A 20,430-nucleotide genomic window follows, 5' to 3' on the forward strand; every position below is an offset into this window, starting at 1 on the left:
CTGGCACTTCATATATCTGCTTAGAGTTCTGTGTAATCTTTTCCACGTTACCAAGTTACATCAGAGACATTAGTGTCTCTCCCTGCAGTGTTTGCCATGTCCATCATTCTTAAAGTAGCTGAACCAATTCCTTTTTCTTCCAAAAGCCAGCAGATAACTATTCTCACAGGATGAGGAGTGTGATTCATAGCTTTGCATTAAAAAAAACAAACCTCACCTCTTGTGTGGAACTGTATGCAGATTCATTTTGATAGTGCATGTGCCTGGTAGTGTAAAGGGCATTCTCAAAAACCATCAGGTGAATGTCCATTAATGAACAAGAAGCCTCTCCCCCAGGTTCTGCTGTGGAAAGGATGGCTTTCCATCAGAAGAGGGCACTCTGACACTGGTAGTTTGCCTGTCTGCCATGGATTAAACGGATTGTTTTTTCCCCTATATTATGATAGCCCTGGTTTGCCTAATCTGTTCCTGTAAATGGTGTAATCCCTAAAGAAAAAGCGGCAACAAGACATCAGACTATACGACTAATTTGCATATGTTAACATTCCTGTTTAAAGCCATTGCTAAGCTTTTCTTAATTAGGAGTCTTCTGGTTTAAAAACGCTGCATTAATATGTATACACAGAAGAATCTCTTTGACTGTTCCATAATCAGAATTACTAGCTCTAGTGCTCAGTGTCCGATTAACCCTTAATTGTGTTTAAACTGGAAACAGGGTAAGTTTAGGAGGAGTTGTGTGTGCAGTACCCTACAAGGCATTGTGCTATTGCCTGCATCAGTGAAAGTAATGCCCTGTGTACCTCACCTGCTGGTGCCAGGGCATTTCCTTAACAGTGTGAAAACTGTCTCTCTACCTGCAGGAGCACTATGAGAAGTACGATGGTTTTGTGATCCTGCACGGTACTGATACTATGGCGTACACAGCTTCAGCCCTGTCCTTCATGTGTGAGAACCTGGGCAAAACTATTGTTCTGACAGGATCTCAGGTAATGGAATTAATTTGAAGCAGGAATCCTCATTTTTGGTTTTTATCTGCAGAACTTGGCTGTATACTGATTATCACTGTACAGCTTAGCAGTGCAGGACAGGCCCCTGGCCAGGATGAATGGTCACAGCGCTGACAGAAATGAGTGAGAAATGATGGCTCACTGGCTGAGGATCTGCCCCATAATTTTATCATTAATGACTTCACAACTCTGTACCAAATCAGACCAGGAGTTCATTATGGCTGGGGCCAGATGCTTCGGAGAAAGACATAAGAGCCTGTCATTGGCCATTGTGTATTAATCGGTTTATATGAGAAGCATTTTTCCAGCCTCAGGTGGCCACTGGCTGTCAGCTGTCTTCTTTTCTTCAAAAGCCCTGAAGCTTAGTATTTTTTACTTCATCAGTTGTTATCTCAGCTTACATTACTCATTGTTGCATTCTTTATAATTTAAAAAAATAAATCATTGGATGCATTTTTGATCATTTCTGTTCCATAAAACATCTAATATGGTCTGTTTCCTTTCCTCTAAAGACTACATTTATTAATTTTCATTCTCTTAGCTGGAGATCAGCCCTTTGCATATTGTCTGAGGGGGAGGGGTTGTCTTACTAGAATAGCTTGCTTGAGTGTAAAATACTGCTCTAATCACAAAGGAAAGATGAAACATCACATTGTAAAATTCCCCTCCCCAATCTCATAACTTCCCTTTCACATGTGGTCTATTTGAAGTCAAAATACAAAAGTCAAGGAAGGAGTAGGCTCCCACTTGCTGTCTTGACGTGGAGCAGCCTAGTCATGATACATCAGTCAAGGTTTTGCTTTCTTTTTGGTTTTATTGCTTGGAGATCTATCTGACATATGATCCAGCAAGGGAGCATGTGATTTTCTTTTTTAATAATTGCTGAAAGAAGCACTCTCTTTTAATAAAGAAGCAGTCTGAAAAGGCATGGAAATGATCACTCAGCAAACTAAATTTCTAGTTTTAATCTTGCCCTTTTCTGTCAGTAATAACCTGCTGGCTCAGTTTTACTATGCTGTGAGGAAAGATGGTGCAAGAGAGCTGTTGTGAAGCCCGTAGTGACAGTTCTGTATGTTCTGGGGGTGTTGCTTTTTCTCTCTATCATCACTTCTCCTATGCTCAGTCACTTTTAGCTATGCCTACTTGCTAGTTTTTATATTTTTTTTGAACCAGTGTTAATATTCTTGATCACATTAGAAAAATCTCTGTATTAGTTTTTAAGCACTTAAATTACAAAATTCTGTTAAGCAGAGAGAGAAGTCTTGCCATCTGCTGTGGTCTAAAATAGTTTGGGTGAAGAAGGAAAACTTTTTTGTCATAAATCATTGGTACATAAATTATTCATGTATTTGTATTGCATAAGTTGGACTCATTTTTTCTGCTGTGTAGGCTTTATATAAGGGCCAGGGTGTAATTCCAGTCTCTGCTCTTCAGGTGCCCATTTATGAGCTGCAGAATGACGGCCGAGACAACCTTCTGGGGGCACTGCTGATGGCTGGGCAATTCGTGATTCCTGAGGTCTGTTTGCCTGGGAAGACCATCTAAGAATCTGCATTTCTCCCTCTAGCCAGGACACAAACACTCACTAAATATCCGGTAGGCAGTCAGGAATTGCACTTAATCAGGAAGATGAATGGATTCCAACTGAGGTAACAGTGCTTGCATGGCAAAGCACGTGCTGTTCTCACACTGGTCATATTCCATTGGCCCATACACAATCTAGAAAGACTCTCAAGTCTGAATTGTATGCTGTGGCAGACATGAAACTGGAGGTTCTCTTGCAAGTATGTGGGATCTGAAGCACTTTTTTTTAACTTTAAAAAAAAAAAGTCTGTTTTTTAACTGAATGTTACTGTGAACTTCTCCAGTCACTATAGAACTGGTAGGAGTGTCTTCTAGCTGTGTTCCTGAAGACTGAAGTGTTGAGAGTGATACACCTAGTGAACATGGAGGTACCTCCATAGTCCCTGCTGTTTGTGCTGTGCAGCTCAAAACTCAGAGAGAAAATGGGTCAGGTTACACCTTATTTTACTTCTGCCATGCTTCCAAAGCCAGTTCTTGTAAGACAACAGCAACAGCTGACTGGCCAAGATCTTAATAACTGATAACAGCTTTGAGGTATCTCTTTTCCTTCAAATTGACAAACTTTAATAGACCTGAGAAGAAACATAGTTATTTATGCGTGGTAACTCTTGGAAGTTATCCTCATTTTCACCAGGCCTTTTTTTATGTTTTGGACTCTGAATTTATACATAACTGATGAATTTATTAAAAAGTTCAGACTGTTTCTTTCCTCCATCTCTGAAGTGGACTCAGGCAAATTTGCTGTCTCCTAGAGTATGAAACTAGTTAGGTCTTAACTTGAACTTAATTTTGTTCTTAAATTCTTAAACCAATGTGTGAAAGAAATGCCAACACTTTTTGAAAGGGTTAGACTCGTAAACATCTACTAGCCTCTGAGTTGCTTTAAAGATTTAGAAAACACTTTATAAAGGACGGACTATGGTATTTATCTACTGCATCTTTTAATTACTGGCTTATTCATAGACCTGTTTCTTTACTTGTCTTGCAGGTGTGCCTGTATTTTTATAATAAACTGTACAGGGGAAATAGGGTGACTAAGGTGGATGCTGGGAGTTTCAATGCCTTTTCCTCACCTAACCTGCCTCCACTTGCAAATGCTGAGGTTGATATTACAAGTAAGCAACATCATCTCTTAAGCCATGTAATTTATGCTGCGTGCAATAGAACTGTAGCTGAAAAGAATCTGTGCTTGTGTAGTTGAAACGTCGTTTTTAAAGTCAAATATCTTTGAAAGTCCTGTAGCTTGACTTTACTTCATCTGCTCTGAATCTGTTTAAATATTAGTAAGGATGAGACTTTGTGACTCAACTGCATTTATCTGAATATAGATGTGAGCTAGGCTGACTTTGACTAAAGATCCAGACTAACCAGAGGGAAGGTTGCCCCTCTGTCAGAAAAAAGCTTGCTCCAAAGATAAATTGAGGGAGTTTGTACTGAAAGAACAAAGAGTTTCATCTCATTAATGACCATGCTAGGCTCTGAAATCAGGGAAAAAAGCCATTGCAGAGTACTTGTAGCTTCAACAGATTCTCTGCTGCATGTCATTGTGTAAGGTGTTTTACTGGATATTTAGGATCTGCCTGAACTGCAAACACACTGATAGCAGCAGACCTCAAAAGTGTTTTTTTCCCCAAACTTACTCAGGCTCCCTGTAATTTTTGTGTCTGTTTCTTAAGAAGGGAAAAAACTACCTGAGGGTTTCAATACCCATTTACAAAGTCTTTAAATGTTCTTGGATAAATGACACCTTTCTTTGGAGAAGAGAGACACGTGGAATCTAGCCAAATGAGGAGCTGCCAGAAAACATACTAAAGTACAGTTTTAAAAAAACTGTGAGCTGCTTTTGTATAGAATAGGTATTAAAAAGGAGTAGACTTGGTGACAGTCTTCATTATTAGAAAAAAAATGGGAACAGTCCCTGAATTGTTCAGCCAAGTGCCATTAGTGGCAGTAGGAGACCTAGCCCTGTGCCATGCAATGTGCCATTCTGGATGGATTCTGCTTCTAGAGAAAGGCACTCTGCAATCTGGAAAAATAAACTTCTCCCTTCCACCTAATGGCTGGGAGTCATTTACAAAGTTTCAGGATCAAAGTTTGTAGCAGCCAGAGATAAACTGAGGAAGCCTGTGAAATACTGTAGCCGCCTGTAAGACATCTCTCAGGTAGAGAGTCTGCCACTGTTGTGCTGTGGCAAATAGGATGTCTCTGAAATCAGCAGAAATGCTGTCAGTTGATTGTTGCAGTAAATTGGGGAGAATCTTCTTTTATGAACTGCATCAAACAGGGTATGAATAAATTCCGTTTACTGACCAATCAATAATGAAATCAAGCTGCAAATTGCATGCTATTCCTCTCTTGATTTGAATGAATTGTTTTGTGATTCCTTGTCTAGAGTAGAAAAATGAGAACGTTATTAAGCACTTCCCTTGGCCCATATTGGGACCCATTATCTTTTCAGTAAATGCCTCATTGGGATCAGTGGGGATTTCTGATTTAAAAACTGATGGTGTGATAGGCTCTATTTTTATTTGCTTCAGTTGATTACCCAGTTAGGGTAGCATCATTTATCCAAGATGACGGTGTCACTATTGAAGGATTGTTTCATTTTGAAAGAACATAGTTTATAGTAAGGGCAATCTACTGGTGCTGCTTTATTTTGTCCAAAGTAATTGTTTGAAACATCTCTGTCTCCCTTGAGTTTGCTTGTACAGTCCTTCTATAAAGCTTTCATGGAGACAAGGAACCACTTGGGCTTTTAAAAACAAACCAAACAAATCTAGCATCTTTTAACTTTTTTTTTTTCCAAATGACTTTATATAATATGTCTTAATCCTCCTGTAGACAGGGCTGACTCTGGCTGATTCAGCATTATAGAGAGCAGCCTGAAGATGCCAGGAGGAGTAGGCCAAAACTCTTCCTCAGGCTCCCTGGTTCTAGCAAAGCTGGGAATGAAAATTCCAGGGAAGCAGAAGGGGAGAGGAGGCAGGATGGAGGAAGTGGGGAGCACAGTGGGATTGTGGGCTGGTGCACAGGAATAAGACATGCTGTTCAGGGCTCAGCAAAGCATGTAACAGCCGACCTCAGAGCTAGAGAGGAGAGGGAGAAACTTAGTCCTCTTCCTTCCCTTACCCTTCCAGTTCTCTGCTTCATTTATGATATCCATTTCTTATCCTGTTCCCTTTTAGATGAGGCTCCCAGTGGATTCTCAGCCGCATCCTTAGCTGTGTTAGCTATGCCTAGGAGTTGTGTTACCCAGTTTTAGATGAGCAAGTATATCAACTTCCTTAGGCCTTTCAACTTAGCACAAGAAAATCCTGTAAGAAATGAAAAAATTCTAGCCCACTCCTCAGTAAGAAACCCAGTGCTCATGGAAATACTTTTGCAGCAGAATCAGAAATCTCTGTATGAAATGGACAGTATGGAAATAATAAGAAATATTCCTAAAATCTCAAAGCTTATCAGATAAAATACATTACCTGATTTCTCCCATTTTTTGAAAACAGAAGAGACAAGGAAGACTGTATCTCTTGAGATCTGATTCTCAGATTCTCAGTATACTTTGTAATTTATTGCTTTATTCTTGATTGTTCTAATGAAGCACACATGAAACTTGCTTTGTTACTGTGGCTGGAATTTCTGCATCACATGTTGAATGTAACTTCTGGAGTGGTGCACATGTACAGGACCATACGATGAGAGACAAACTGTGCAGGGGACGGAGCTTGTGTGATTGTGTGAGCAGATGTGGCACAGCAGCAGACAGTTAGAAGGCCCTTTTGGGCTCATCTACCCACAAATTTCATTAGAGAGAAGCTATTAGTCACTGGCCAAGTGTGCATCTCGGTTGGTTATCTATATAGAAAACCCAGGTCATTTATGTATGAAGGCATATACCAGCTCTCTTCACTGGAGTGCTTTTGGTCCCCATCCCTGCTCCCTTCTAAGCAGGCATCTTGGTTGTTGCAATGACACCAGTCAGTTGAAATATTAATTCTCAAAGACATATGTTGACTGTTTTATAGCAAACTGCCAAGAAAGGGGGTCTGTGCTCGTTTGCTCCTGCAGGAGTTTGCAGCCATAGGTTGGCCTGTGCTCCCCACCCCTCAGCTGCTGCTGCTGTGAATCACAGTGAACTCTGGGGCAGTTTATATAATGGTAGGGCTCGCCTGTAGCCCTGCAGAGAGGGATGAGAGCAGAGCACTGCTGTTTGTCTGCAGCTCTGCAATCAAGAAAAGCTGTATTTCTTGTTTGATTTCATAACTCAGAATTCAGCCACCACTCCTAAGGGAGGTGTCGCTCTGAGTTGCTGCTCCCCTGTTATAAGTTGAAACCTGTGCTGTGTTAACACCAGGGGGATTTTCTGCTTTCTGATCTATGTAGAGTTATTTTTATTTTTAGTCAGATTGGGTTTTTTTGCACTAACCCAATCACCGTATTTTGTGTATGTGCGTGAATAAAGCTGCATAAGATAAGGATGTAATTTTTTGGCAGCAATTTGGCAGTAATTTGGCAGTATGATACAATCATCATAAGTCACCCCAGGATAAGAGGCTATAGTGTTTGGTATGGAGGGGGAAGATTGGAAATATCAGACTATTGTTCATGTGATGGTTTGGTTTGGAAGAGTAAACAAAAGGCCTTAATATCTTGAATGCAGTCTCCCTGAATAGAGCAATCTATCCCAAACCATTATGAGTACAGTATGTAAATAGCCATTACTTTTTTACTTTATGTACACTGCTTTAGAAGCGTTCTTTCTGCTGTGCCACACCAGTAGCTAGCTTGTGTCTGTTCCTCACTTTTGCATCCACATTTACATGATGCATCGTGCTGTATCAGTTAAACTCTTCACAAGCACAGGCCACCCAGGTCAGAGCAGGTTACTGTTTTCTGTGCTGTGCCAAAACTGAGTATCCCTAATTAATCACTCTTATCCATAAGATAAAAAAGAGTTGTGAACACCAAGAGATGCAGCTTTTTGCACTTCACTTGCTTGTATATGAGTTTCTTACTTAAGAACTGTTAGTTATTCTTATGTTCTTGGGCTCTTAACAAAAAAAGAAGATTGCTGTGTGTGACATGATACAGCAGAACAGCTGGTTTATTCAGTACAGTGAAGAGGCTTGACCTTAATAAATGCTGTTCCTTTTTGGGGATTTTCCTTTGAGAGGGAGGATGCAAAGGGTGTGTTCTAATTTCTTTTTTCCCCTGCGTGGTGTCCTGCCTCACTTACAGCATTTCTGAGTAAATCTGAGATGAAGTCGGTCTTCTATGTGTATTTGTTTGTCTTTGGCTCTTGCATCACATTTACCTTTTGTTCTGCCTTTTAGACTTGTTTGGCAAATGGAAAACTGACATCTGTGGAGTCTGCAGCACCAAACACGTTATGTAGGCTGATGAGGTTCATGACCAAGCGAATGTTAACTCAGGGGCAGGGCAATCTTTATCTTCTTTTTAATATAATTTGGAATTACATCACTATACTATGTCTGCATGCATTAAATTTATCTTGGAGATGTTATTTGGTAGAGTGTACTCCAAGAGTACAGGTATAGGCCTGGTGTAGGTCTGACTTCTGAACCTGTCCTCTGATCTCTTTCCTTGGTCTTCTGTTTTTGGCAGTGTGTTAGTGCTCCATGCCAAGGCAGGTTTCCTCAGTTCATTCTTCAAGTTGGTTGCAGGCATCAGGGATGCTCACAGTTGCCAAACGTAGTAGAATGCATTTGTGAAGTTTTGGCAGGGACTCCTACCTTATGGAGGATAAAAGAAAAGCAAGCTGTGATACAATTTTATTGCCATCCCTTCTTGTAGAGGAGGCTGCTTTTAAAGAGTTAACCTATTTTTAGAAGGCTTAGAGGAATGGATTTATTGCTAAACAGTGCTGCTTCTTAAAGCACAGTGCTTATGTTGAATGTGGTTAGCCAGGCCCATGAACCTCATGCAGAGCAAATGCACAGGCTCTGCCCTTCCCTGGGTTCCTCCTGCAGGTCTCTGAATGGCCCTGGAAAGCTCTTGGAGGCCTTTGAGAACTACTTGGATAGCTACTAAGTCCAGCCAGGTGGTTTCAGAATCATGCTAGACAGCTTATCAGAAAGAAAGAAGGTGCAGAAATGGTTTATATTTCTATTCTCCCACTTCCAGGGCAGTAGGAATCCATGTGCTGAAGTGTGACTGGATGGATAAAAAAATGCCAAGCCAACTGCTTGTGACCTGGTTAATGGCGTATGGCAGTTTTTAGAAAGAAGAGACTCTAGTTGCTGACAGGGAAGAAAAGTTCATAGAGTCTTATAGGAGAATGCTATTTTTTGTCCTGACTTAATGGATTATGTAGTTTTTAGTATCTCTGGTAGTGTGGCAATAGAGCAGGCTTCAGTGGAGGCTTTTAAATTTATTCTTGATTTTATTTTTTTTTGGAAGTGGCTGTCTGCTGATTGCAAGAAATTGCAACAGTAATTGGTGTGAGTAACTGCATGGCTGAGAGCAAGTCGGTATTATGCATGCAGATCTTTTATCTGTCTTGCTGCTTGGGAGTTTCTCCAAAATCTCAAAATCTTAACTCATGAAGGGAAAGCAGGCAGCTTTACAGCATGATCTATATTCATGGAGGCACAATGCTCTGAGCTGTTGGCTGCTGTTTGTTAAACCTCTTCCATTGCCTTGGAGGAGCCGTCAGCGTTACCAGTGCTGCACTCCTACACTGAAGTAGTAAAATTTTGAAATCAATAATGCATGACTTGGTTTCTAATAATGCAACACAAGCAAACTATTAGTTAAACAGCTGGCTTCTGGCTCTAAATGTATAATCAGAGTTAATTGAATCCTTGCTATTTTATTTAATCATTAATAACTGCCTAATAAACTCTGGAGGTGATTAGCAGCAACAGTAACTGCATTTGTCATCTCTTACATCTGAGAAGATCAAGGTCTGTTTTCCAAACATGAATCCAGGCTCGTATCAGGCCAACTACATAACAGTGAAGTTCAGGTCAGTGTATGACAAGTAAATACCTCACCTATGCCAGACCTGCTGCTAATTCTTCTGTCTTAAATGGGCCTTCATTTCCTCTTTAAAAAGTGCATTGTCTTTCATGAATTCTCTGCCCAAGAACAACTTTTAAAAACAGAGTTGTAAGAATCCAGTACTACAAGTGTACTTAATGTCATGTCTTAATATTAAATTAAAAAGGCCACTTCTCTTAACAGTAAACTGGGAAACGGTTTGGAGAGCCAATACCAAAAAGAAATTCCGAGTTCACACCAATATGAACAGGAATGTTGGACTTCTGCGGATCTTCCCAGGAATCACCGCTGCTGCTGTAAGTGTTCTCACTTGGGAAATGGGTGAAGTGATGCTGAAACACTTGTAGGAAAGCTGCATTGTTTGGAGGAGTGGTTGGGGTTTGGAGGGAACGGAAAGAATCTGTCTTCTTCTGATAATCATTTTTTTGAAATATCAAGGCATTCAAAGACTATTTCCGTATGCCATAAATGATAAAAGCTTTTCAAATATTTTTTGTATAAACTGCCTGGGCTCTGGGACTTAAAATTAATTTCTTATCAGGACTCATAAATAGGTCAAGTGTGGTTTTCTAGACAGGTGCAAGCTACAGTGACTAGGAAAATATTATCCTGGTGCATATTGAGGCCTATTAATAGATATCTTGTCAAAGAATAGACAGTATGGTGGGTGGAGTGTGATTATTCCTACAATTTTTTTTTCAAGGTTCATTTTGTCTCACACTGATGGTTCACATGACCCTCAGCATTCATACAGAGCTGAAAACGAAAAGTGGGATTTTGCTGCTGAAAATGAGAAGTGCGATTTTTTTGCCTTTAGAAATTATTTTGCAGACTGTGATTTTAGGTAAATTAGTCTTTAAGTTTTTGTCTAATATTAGTTCCATTAAATTGACAGGTCTTTTGTGGCTCTTGCTTTCTTAAATTGAATCCAGTCATTTAAGCAGCACTCCCCAATTATATCACTATTCTTTTTAAGTGAATATGAACAGATGGAAAGACAGAGGGGTGGTATATTTGCAATAAAACACCAACTGCATAGTTAGCCTCATGGGGGTTTACAGTGTATTGCATTCAGCATATGTGATCAGCAAGGAAACGTTTAGGTTGTTGAAAATACATCTTTCTAGGAAGAGGACTTTGCTAGGCATTCTCTGACAGTATTCTCTTACAGTGAGGCACAATATCCACTTCAGTGTCAACTGTCCCAGAATATATAAGTGTCTCTGTGTTAAATCAATTTGGTTTGGGTTTAAAAACTTCATGCTTTTTTAGAATGTTCTTTCCTGAAAGGTGCAACACTCTGTCTCTTAGGCAGTCATTGGTTAACTAAACTCTTTGCTAAAGCAAAAAAAATCTGGGCAAGGGTGTGGAGTTCTAAACTTAGTTAATAACTCAACATTTATTTCATAAGTGTAACTGTACCTTTTTGTTGCACCAAACAGTGGTGCAATAGTACAGCCTGTTAATGGCACTTGATCAATAGCATCCTTTTTCACATCAGCTAATGACTGTACAAAACAGTTTATTTTAAATTCTAACCCTCCAGAAATTTTAAAGGAAGCCAGAGAAGAAAAGTCTCATTTTTAAAAGCTTATTGTACAGTCTCAGTTATTGCAGTAGGGAAGCACAGAAGGGTGTAAGGCATGAGAGCCTGTAAGACTATAGCAGGAATAGGTCACTTTTAAAAATGCTGTGCCATACGTGAAAATTTTAAAGATGACCTAACATACCTTTTGTTTCTGTTCCCTGTCTTGTTTTTAACCAGGTAAAAGCATTTCTTCAGCCTCCAATTGAGGGCATAGTACTTGAAACTTACGGAAGTGGCAATGCCCCAGACAAGAGAGAAGATTTGCTGGAAGAACTGAGGAAAGCAGCTGAACGCAAAGTGGTGATTCTGAACTGCACACAGTGCCTACGTGGGTCTGTTAAAACAGTCTATGCAACAGGGCAGGTGAGGGGTGTGCAACCACTTCATTCCCCACTGCTGTGTAAAACAAACATCCCACTGAAACTTGCTTTAAACTTCCAGTAGTCCCAGCATATAAAACCAGGTTTATTAACTGTAAAGTAGCTATAAAATAACTACATCTGAAAAATCTTAAGCTGGAAGCATTTAAACGCATATCTACAAACAATATCCTGTTACTCCTGGTCTGAATAGTCAAAACAGGCAGCTCAAATCCCAAATCAGTGATTGCTCACTCCTGTCATGTGCAGCACTCCAGGATACTTTGCATTAGATCCGTAGTATCTCTCTCAGAGGGATTCCATTGAGCTAAAAGCTAGCTTAGGGGTCAGATGATCTAATAGAGTAGTATTTGATAGGATAACAGTTGCTTAGCTACAATGTAGGAGCATGAAGAAAGCCTGTAGATGCAAGCAATATTCTAAATCCTAGTTCTTTATTTGACTGGAACTACAACTGAATTCAGGGTGAGATTGGAGAACAGTATCTAAGGAATTGTCTGTATTGAAGAATGGAAATCAGTTTAGTTTAACCCACAAGGGTTGGCTTCAAGTAGGTTTTGTGTACATACTGTTAATATTCAGGGAACTTTGTAGTGTGTTTCTACCACAAGTTGTGTACCAAAACACGACATCACTGGGACTAAGAAGAGCACAAAGCTGTATAAGAATATGTGCTGCATGTATTAGTGTGAGGGAAGCTGGTTTAACTGGCCTTTAGAAAAGGACCAGATATTAAATAGCCAAGAAGCACTACCAGAGGGTGACTCATCCCTCTGCCTTGGACACCTGGTTTTGTTGGGAGCAACCACGCGTCTGGCAGAGCCAGCCTCTCCTTTGACTGCATGGCAAACCTAAATACCCTGGTCTGGTGCTGAAACCTGCCTATTTTAGCTTTGGTTTTGACTCAGCTTTTGATAATATTTGCACAAGGACTGTTTTGAGGAGAAATAAATGGATATTTTAAGACTTTCTTTATACCTCCTTAGTATCCAAACTTGGTATTTTCTGATATAGGCAATTATTTGGATGTTGGTAAAACTTTTGCATAACTTTATGGAGATGTTTTGAGAATTAGAGACTTTTGCAAAGATCCCATGCTTTATAGCAAATACTCTAGTAATATGCAGATTATATAGAACAGCTCACTCGAAAGAGAAAAAGCAGTTAAGTCAATAAAAGACAGCAAATTTATATTTGAAAAACAACATGAAAATGAACCCTAGGTTTTATGTGCTCTTCTGCTTGAAATGAACTGCTAAAATTTATGGAAAGAAGAAGAAAACCCCTTTCCTGTGCTTTCGTTAAAAGATTCTCCAAGTAGACACCTAAAATGGCTTTTTGCACTCTGATCCAGACCGTTGATATGCTGAATTAAAAGATTCTGCTTAGGTCTTACTGAACCACTTTAAGGCTGTGTAGAAATATATTCCCTTCTGGCTTCCATTTTTTATATGGAGTTTGTACTATGTTGCTTCAGCATCAGTTGGAGGCTGCCCTGTTTTCTTGGCATCTTTTGAGGAGAACGCTGACCAAGACAAGTCCTACAAAATTACTTCACACTTGTTCTTTCACTGCCTTCTCCTTTTCATGAGGAACTGCTCAGTGGAGGAAGCATCATGAGTGAATGCTGTGAAGTTGCTGTAATGTTAATTTTACTTTGATTTTTCTTTAAATGAAATATTTCAAAGGTCTTTGCACATGGCTGGGCCAGTTTTTACTCATTTGAGCTAGTCAGGTAGGTCAGCTGAGTCCCTGGCTTCCCTTGAAGTGTTTGTTTTAATTAACTGAATGTCTGGCCTCTGATCCATCTACACAGTAGAAACTTGTAACTAAGGGGACTTAATCTATAGGAAGGAAGCTGGGAAATCCCTTCCTCCTCCTCTTTCACAAACCCATTGAAAAAAGCCCTAACTATTCTTTGGTTAGCTCTGCAGGACAGGAAGTATTTCTCACCTTCTCTGTATATGGTTTCCCATGGGACTTCAAAAAAATGTTACTCTGGGTCTCCCAGAGGTGGCTAATGAGCTAGTTAAGGCTCTGTATCTTGCTGAAAATATTAGTTAAGCCACAACAAGTTTTGAAGCTGAAGCTTGTATACAAGGTATTTAAAAGTAAAATTCAGTGCAAAGAACCTAGTTCAAGATGCTTTACTGTGAGGCATCACATTATGGCAAAGAAGGTGATCTGTGATTTGCCCAGGTACAGTTTAATGACAAGAGATCTGAACTCTCCTTTGTCTTTGCTGTCTTGTACACGTACAAGGCTTGCTGATAATAGCAAAGATCCTTCTTCTTTTTGCTTTTTTCAGACATTTTATTTTTTAACTACCAGAAAGATAAGTTAAAAAGGTCATTTTTTCAGTTGTTCTTGTCAGAACTGTGTAAATTACATATTTTAGTTGTATCTTCTAAATCATACACTGCCAGCACAGCCTACAAGAATCTGAAAGCACTCCTGCTGTGAGCACGCTGTAGTGCTGGAATTCATCCAAAGTAATGCCCCATAAAAGAATGGTAAATATGTCTGTGTGAGAACAGCCTACTTGGCAGTGTTCAAAATGCCACTGGGTTAAAACAGAGTAACTGCAGCTTTTCAATAAAGGGAATCTGACAACTCTGCAGATAGCTGATACAGACCTGTAACCTTTCCCTTTTACCATAGTAAGTGACCGTGGCAAGCATTTGGTGGAATTCTTCAGTGCTATTGCAGGAAAAGGAATTTAAAGTACAAGTCATCTTTATTCAGATTGCTCTAGTATTTGCTTGGTATTTGATAACTAAAAGTACAAGAATTACAGTGGCAGTAGGAGGAGCAAGAGAGTGGAGGCTTGGCTGCACACTGCATTCTGTGTAGCTACTCATCTTCCAAACACCTTTATTGTATGTGCAGGTATTTCTGAATGCTATGCTAATTAGAATCATTGTTCCCTTTTATTCAGATTCTCGCTGATGTTGGAGTAATTCCTGGAGGTGATATGACACCAGAGGCAGCCCTAACTAAACTGTCATACACGCTCAGCAAGAGAAACCTTAGCTGGGAGGAGAAGAGGCAGGTAAATATTTCAGTGTGACCTTGAAAGACTTTAAGTATCACATCTACTATGCTAACTTCTGCTTAGCTTCATGCCTTGAGCTTCTCTTGCATTTAAAAGCAGTTGGTTCCAGAACCATAATGTGAACAGCCCATGTTTTGGGGTTTTTTTTCTTATGGAAAATACTATTAAGCAAACAAATGTATGAAGACAGGGAGAGAAAAGAATTCTCTGCATAAGTCAGGTAAAGACCATGACTGAGCCATAAAAATGCCATCTTTAAATGTTAGCAGTCTAGTTTGGATACTTCTGCACTGAAAACTCTGTGTGGAAATTCTTATGGGAGACAGAATCCCAACCTTACTGAAGTCAGCAAAGATCTTGTCACTGATCTTAGTGTGGTGAAGATTTCATCCCAGACTCATTCACACAAAGCTTATTCTGAAAATAAATATTGCCTACAGCCTCTTCCTTTACAGCATTACTCATAACAGTATTAGATTTTATTTCTCTACAAGGAGATACACTTTATAATACATAAAAGTAGAGGATTATTCTAGAACCCGTTGTAACTCTTTTTAAAATCAAGAGTCCCTTTAACAATGTTCTTAGTGTTCATTGGTTGCTTAATTAAGGCTTTTTTTCCTGCAGATTACATAGCTGCTTATCGTGTTCCTTTTATACAAGGAGCATATGGCTATGAATTAGATAAGGGAGCAGCATTCTGCAGGAATGCATGAATTTATGTGCTTGTGTGTAGTGAAATCTTAATCCTGACACTTTGGGAAATGACATCATGATGAGTCACTCTCCAGACTTAACACTGCAGGCACATGTGTATCTCAGGATGGTGCTTTGTTTTTATTAACACCATAACAAACCTGATCATTATTTCGTGCTCCCCATCTTCCAACCAGTAGCAGCTCTTGAGACAAACATATTTGGATACCTGTGATGCTAAGTGTAGTGACTGAAAGTACCACTTACTGTGCTTAGACACAGTTTTAGCCTCTGAGCTTGGAGTTGTTTGCTAAAGCTGAGAAATGGGAGGAGGGGAGGAACTGTGTGTGTCTTTGGTGAGGATGCCTAGAACATACTCTGTGCAAGGACATGCCTGGCAGGTGACACAGTGCTGTGAGGAGCAGGGGTATTGGATGTGTTTGTGCATTTGTGATGGAGCTGAGAGGGCCGTAACACACAGAGTAACACCATACAATTTCAGAAAGCTTTAAGCAGCTACCCTTCTTGTTCTTTAGCCCAGCCTTTTATCCCCCTCATGTTCATGCATGCACCTGTGTGCCCTCTCTTCCCTTTGTGACTGGTCAGTGCACCTGGGCACTCCATGGCTCCTTGCTGTCAGTGCTGTTCACCTGCTTTTCACACCTCTAGCCCGCTGGGGCTGAGGCTCAGCCCCAGTCCCAATCACCAAAAACTGTGTACCTACACATTTGCACTTCAGAAACTCCAGCTCTTCACTGAGACCCCTCTGGCATACTCACTGACCCTAGAACATACATGCACTAGCTTGGCTTTTTTTTTTAATGCTCACTTTAATCTTCTTGCACAGTGCATTATTTGACCTGGGACAGGAGAAACCTTCCCAGTCTTGCCTGGGTGTGTGAGTTAAAACTTAATTTGAGATCCAGTTTGCTGAGGTGAGATAGCTGATTTACTCAGGTGAGGATTTGATGATAAGGTGGTTTAGGTACCATGCCACAAGATAATTCTGCATTTTCACGTGCTGCCCTTTGGATTGTGCTACACAGTTTTTGTATGGTGGTGTGCTGGACCTCCTTTATATGGTATGAAAAACAAAATAACTTTTGCAATTTCTTTGAGTTATGCAGGATTGGTTTCCTCATTTGACTCATTGTACAGACCCACAAACAATTGTGCTGGCACAACTAAGAGAACAGCATGCTGCACTGCCTGGGCAGGAATGAGTTATAGAGACCAGGAGAAGAAGAAAGCCTGGAAATATGTTGTCTGTGGCAATATCTTCAGCTAAACATATCACCAAACAATAGTCTCCCAAGAGACAGAAGCTCTCCTGAAGCTGGCGTGGTTATTTTGGGATTCTTTTTCAACATGAAGAGCAAGGAATGTGCCCCCAGACACATAGAAATGTCTGAAGAGCTGGTAGGACTGAATAAGGCACACAGGGTTTTGCACTGGGTGCATTTAGCACAGGTGCCAATTGCTAAGGTTACCTGTGTAAAGCAATGATCTCAACCTGTCAAATTCTAAGAGTGCCAAAGCAGTTGGTATCCTCTGAGTTACATGTATATGGGACTCTTCCAGCAGACAGCTATGGTGTTGTCAGCTCTTGGAGGGTTTTTTTTTTTAATCAAGGGCATGCCTAGACATAAGTAAACCTGGGGCATTCCTCCTGCCAACATCACATCTGTTTCTTGCAAACTTTCACAATCCTGCTTTTTAAAATTCTAATTGAAATAACTATGTGCTTTATAGCTGCATCAGCAACCTTTCCTGAAAGAGTGCCAGTGTGTAAAGTTGTCAGAATTGAGGAAACCAGTTGCTTTTTCTTGATGACTGTCTTCTATCTGTGTTCTCAAAGTTTCCCAGAGTTTGTTGTTCAGAGTATTTTAATTTCTTTAGTGCCCTATTCAAGTACTTTCTACACATGAATGGGCTGACCTTTTTACATTTTGATTTGGGTTTTTTTTCCCAGTTATATTGGAGGCACCCGTCCTGCAAACTGTTATATGCCTGTTTGGATACTGAATGACTGCTACTACTGTAGATTTTCTGCATTCAAAGCTGGATCTATGTCCAAATTGTAACAAAATCAGGGCTAATGGAGCTGTTTGAAAATCCATGGAAATACATGACTGTCTACAGGCAGCACTGGGCTTTGTTTTGAGGTCTATGTACACAGTCTGTGTAGGAGTCCTGAGGTTTGTGAATGCTGGCAAGAGGCAGCAGCATTTCAGAATATTCTGGTCATAAGCCTCACTCTGCTCATTACTCATTATCTTTGTGTTGTTAAGTAGGCTGCAGCTTACCCCGCTAGGGAACTTTTGTCCGCATATTCTAAAATTTGGGGTGTTTTGTTATGTGCTTATTTTGGTTTTCTTTGCTTTGGAAGAAAGTTTTGTTTGCCTGTCTCCCTCCTTTGTCTTTTTAAACGTGCAGTCTGCATGGGACAGTAACTATTTCTTTAATCTTTTGTCTGCATTCAATTAGTTTCCATAATTCCTCCAAACAGTTTTCTAACTTGATTCTAAGGGTTTTTTTTTATTAGACTACCACCATTTTTTTCTTCTGCTAACAAAGGGTTTGATTACTTGCTTTTCAGATGCTGAGTGAGAATCTAAGAGGAGAAATGACTGTTGTACCCACAGGAGCCAAGATCTCTTTGAGAGATAGCAAGTTTATTCAAGTGATTGCCAAATCTCTAAGTATCAGCAGCAAGGAGGTATATACTTAAATATTTAAAATTAGTATCATGTAAAGCTGTAAAATCAGTTAAATAAGCCTAGATTAAAGATGAACAGCAAAGCTGAAAGAAATTTGGATTATGGAGTTAGGGAGAAAGGACATAATGACAATTCTATAACTAAAATGTTTTTAATTAAAAACATATTAATGTTTTCCCACCCCTCCTTTGTAGCCCCCTCTTGGGATTACTTTCTTGGCTGGCTGGTTGCAATAACAAGCCTCAGACAGATGCTCTAATTCAGGGTATCAATGATATGAAGGATTGCTTTATATTTTTGTGGTCAAATGTATTGACAGTTTGGAGCAATCCAAATAATAATGGGTAAAACAGCTTAATTGTACATGCAGTCATAGAAGGCTGATACTAAGGAAGCATTACACAAGTGTAATTTGTGGTGTTTCGTCCCTCCCAATTAGAAAATATAATATAAATATAAATTAGATAATACAGTAGTGGTTATACAAATACTCACTTTTCTCTTGACTTGGGTTCAGGGAAGATGGGATTTTTATTAACTAATGAATATTGAATGTATTCTTTAGTTCTTCTTTAATAAGCATGAGAAATGGGAGAATATTCAGGGGACCTAGGACGCTTGTCAGTGTAGGTTTGAAAGTACAGGTTACACAAATATCTGAGGAATAACATTAATAAAATTGATCCAGTCTTGAGGATATGGTCTCTTCCAACACCCACCAGTACTGTTTCTCCTACTGTACCGATGTACAGCTGTGGCAGTACAGAGATGGCAATTAGTTTGTGCACCTTAAATGGTTTATAAAGATATCAGGTACTTGTAGTGTTGCCAGAGAGGAGTGTAAATCTTATGGATGTGAGAGTGACAAAATATAAAATAAACATGAGACTTCTTTCCTTCCAAGAACTAAATGCTACCATTTCTAAATATACAAATTACTAATTTGGAAACTTTACATGAAAGCTAGGGCAGTGTTTTTAAGACTTGGGTGTCAATCAAATTAGAGGTGGGGCTGATATTAAATGTTTAATTTTATTTGTTTCTCAGGAGTTAGAAGCTGTACGAGATGCATTAATTCCACCTTTGGCTTGTGCTGCAGCTAAACTGGGTGACATAGATGCACTAAGAGCCATAGCAGAAATGGTAATGTAGAATGAACAGTGTGTACAAACCATTTATTTAAAAGTAGAACTGTAATTGATGATAGGAAGCCATACTCATGGAAAGTGACAACCTAAGTTTTAGAGTCAAAGTGCTATGACAGTTACAAATGGTTTCTAGACTTCTTGGTCTTTTCCTTTCAGAACTGGTATGTTCTTGTCCCTCTCTGTTTTTCAGCTGTTTACATTTTCTTTTGAACTGTGAAAATACAGGTAGATTAAAATGCAAGTTCTTATCTGCTAACTTTGGAACATTTTAAAATGATTTGTGCTGCTTTCTTTTCGCTTAACTTTCTTTATGCATATTCATAGTATCCACCTTTTGGATGTAAATCTGTCAGGAATAAAAACAAGAACTTCAAAATTATATTTAAGCAAAACACAGTACAGTGCTAATTCAGGATTTCTGTCTCTCTCCAGAGCTCTGATTTGTGTTATACCCAAAGAAGAAACAGGCATTTCCCTGTCATCTCTTTTATTTTTTTCCCCTCTTTGCCTTGGTTTACCCTACTATTGAGATTTTGGTAATGGGCCTCAAGAAACAATAAATATATCTTGAAAGTAGGAATTAACTAAGACCGGAACAATTAGCAGTCTATGGGCACAAAGCTGCTGTACGGTGTGCTGTAATACGGAATATATTTCAGTGGGAAACATGCAGGAGGTGGAATAAATATCTTTATTGGCACTAAAACAATGCTGCAAGATAAACTTTATGCTTGACAGGCTTAACAATTTGGTGGCAGAATTAAAATGTGATGTATACATCCTACTGTGTGACGTTTGCTACAGCTTGATGTGCAGCCATTATCTTTTTGGCATGTGAAGGATATGTCCTTTTGTAGGGTGGAAACCTGAGCTGTGGAGACTACGACGGCCGAACTCCACTGCACATCGCAGCCTCTGAAGGGCACCTGCCCTTAGTTGAGTATTTGTTGACGTCTGGCGCGACTGTTTATGCCAGAGACAGATATGGATCTACCCCACTGATGAACGCCATCAAGTTCAGGTAACGATTCATGTGCTGCTCTATATAAGGTTTATAAACCTTTTGTCATTTTGGATTTCAACTCCATCTATCCTGTGTTCTGGTCCGGTCTCAGCAGTCATGTGTAAATGGCAGCAGTTAAAATAACACATATCAGCTTATTTCAAAGGATGTGACTAGCCTAAATGAAAAGATTTTTTAAAATAATGTGGAATGAAAGCAAACAACTTGG

The 20,430-nt window shown here is 39.6% G+C and overlaps 1 protein-coding gene across 4 annotated transcripts in view; it reads left to right on the forward strand.

The window, feature by feature from the left end:
• ASPG (asparaginase) overlaps nt 1-20,430 on the forward strand; it is a 44,585-nt gene that overhangs the window by 9,652 nt on the left and 14,503 nt on the right. For 3 of the 4 annotated variants that reach the window (XR_005955853.1, XM_041476384.1, XM_041476382.1), the window contains exons 4-12: nt 861-986; nt 2,442-2,525; nt 3,580-3,706; nt 9,795-9,907; nt 11,377-11,562; nt 14,518-14,631; nt 17,930-18,049; nt 19,098-19,193; nt 20,056-20,219. Coding sequence is in view for 3 of the 4 variants with exons in the window: in XM_041476384.1 (XP_041332318.1) it covers nt 861-986; nt 2,442-2,525; nt 3,580-3,706; nt 9,795-9,907; nt 11,377-11,562; nt 14,518-14,631; nt 17,930-18,049; nt 19,098-19,193; nt 20,056-20,219 (1,130 nt within the window). In the remaining variant the exon portion in view is untranslated. The remainder of the gene's footprint in view (nt 1-860; nt 987-2,441; nt 2,526-3,579; nt 3,707-9,794; nt 9,908-11,376; nt 11,563-14,517; nt 14,632-17,929; nt 18,050-19,097; nt 19,194-20,055; nt 20,220-20,430) is intronic. The other variant, XM_041476383.1, reaches the window with a different exon arrangement.

Source organism: Pyrgilauda ruficollis, unplaced genomic scaffold (genome assembly GCF_017590135.1).
Source record: "Pyrgilauda ruficollis isolate IOZ18807 unplaced genomic scaffold, ASM1759013v1 scaffold38, whole genome shotgun sequence".
Taxonomy (NCBI): Eukaryota; Metazoa; Chordata; class Aves; order Passeriformes; family Passeridae; genus Pyrgilauda; species Pyrgilauda ruficollis.